The sequence below is a fragment of the Penaeus monodon genome, chromosome 21, assembly GCF_015228065.2.
Source record: "Penaeus monodon isolate SGIC_2016 chromosome 21, NSTDA_Pmon_1, whole genome shotgun sequence".
In the NCBI taxonomy this organism is placed as follows: Eukaryota; Metazoa; Arthropoda; class Malacostraca; order Decapoda; family Penaeidae; genus Penaeus; species Penaeus monodon.
The window spans coordinates 45,778,088-45,778,853 of NC_051406.1; the positions used below are offsets into that span (position 1 = coordinate 45,778,088).

The following is a 766-nucleotide window of genomic DNA, read 5'->3' on the forward strand; positions in this document are numbered from 1 at the left end:
TCATTGGTCGTAAAGAGACCTATAATTGCAATCGATTTCAGAAAAAAAACTTACCTCGGCGAATCTAAGTCGCCTACAGAGCGGGCCAAGCCCTTGCGAGGACCCGCCCTGCCCTACAGCGCCTGCCTCGGCCGCATCAAAGCGCCGGGCGGCCGGGCTCCCGCGGGGAAGTCGGACCGAGGACCGAGGCCTAATGACTTAACTTGTTCAGCCTTCCGCAGTGGTCGGAGGCAAACTGCACGGGGCTTAGAATGAACGCTCGCGTCTCTGGCGCTATGGGTCATAACGTGCATTTTTCCTGATTAAATGTTGGTATGATTTTCCTGGAGTCATGGTATCAGTGGGTCTTTTATCACCGTAGAGGCACTTTTCCAATTCACATGCAACTACAGGCCTTGGCATCACAAACGCCTCTAGATTTCCCGCGGTTCCAGTCGTGCAGAATATGCTTTTGTAAATTTCGTTTTACCTTTTTACACGCATCTGAAGGTACAGACCTAATGAAAAGACGCCAACCGGATTCAGGAACCAACACGATCGGACACGGAAATGGAAGGAAAAGCAGGCCTACTGTGGGCTCGACTCACCTTCCAGCTCCTCCACGTGGTGGCGATGGTGATCTGCGCCGCCCGCATCGTGCGGTACAGCTGCCGCTGCCGCCACCCGCGGTACGTCTTCTGCACCAGCACCGCCAGGTCCTCGAGCCGCTCGCGTCGGTACTCCTCCAACTCGTGCACCTGCGGACAGGGGTCGCCATCAGCTTCTG

The 766-nt window shown here is 55.6% G+C and overlaps 1 protein-coding gene across 1 annotated transcript in view; it reads right to left on the bottom strand.

Annotated features, from left to right (window-relative positions):
- LOC119586538 (unconventional myosin-Ia-like) overlaps positions 1–766 on the bottom strand; it is a 73,617-nt gene that overhangs the window by 7,417 nt on the left and 65,434 nt on the right. Inside the window, exon 18 of the mRNA XM_037935294.1 lies at positions 588–737. Coding sequence (XP_037791222.1) covers positions 588–737 — 150 coding nt within the window. The remainder of the gene's footprint in view (positions 1–587; positions 738–766) is intronic.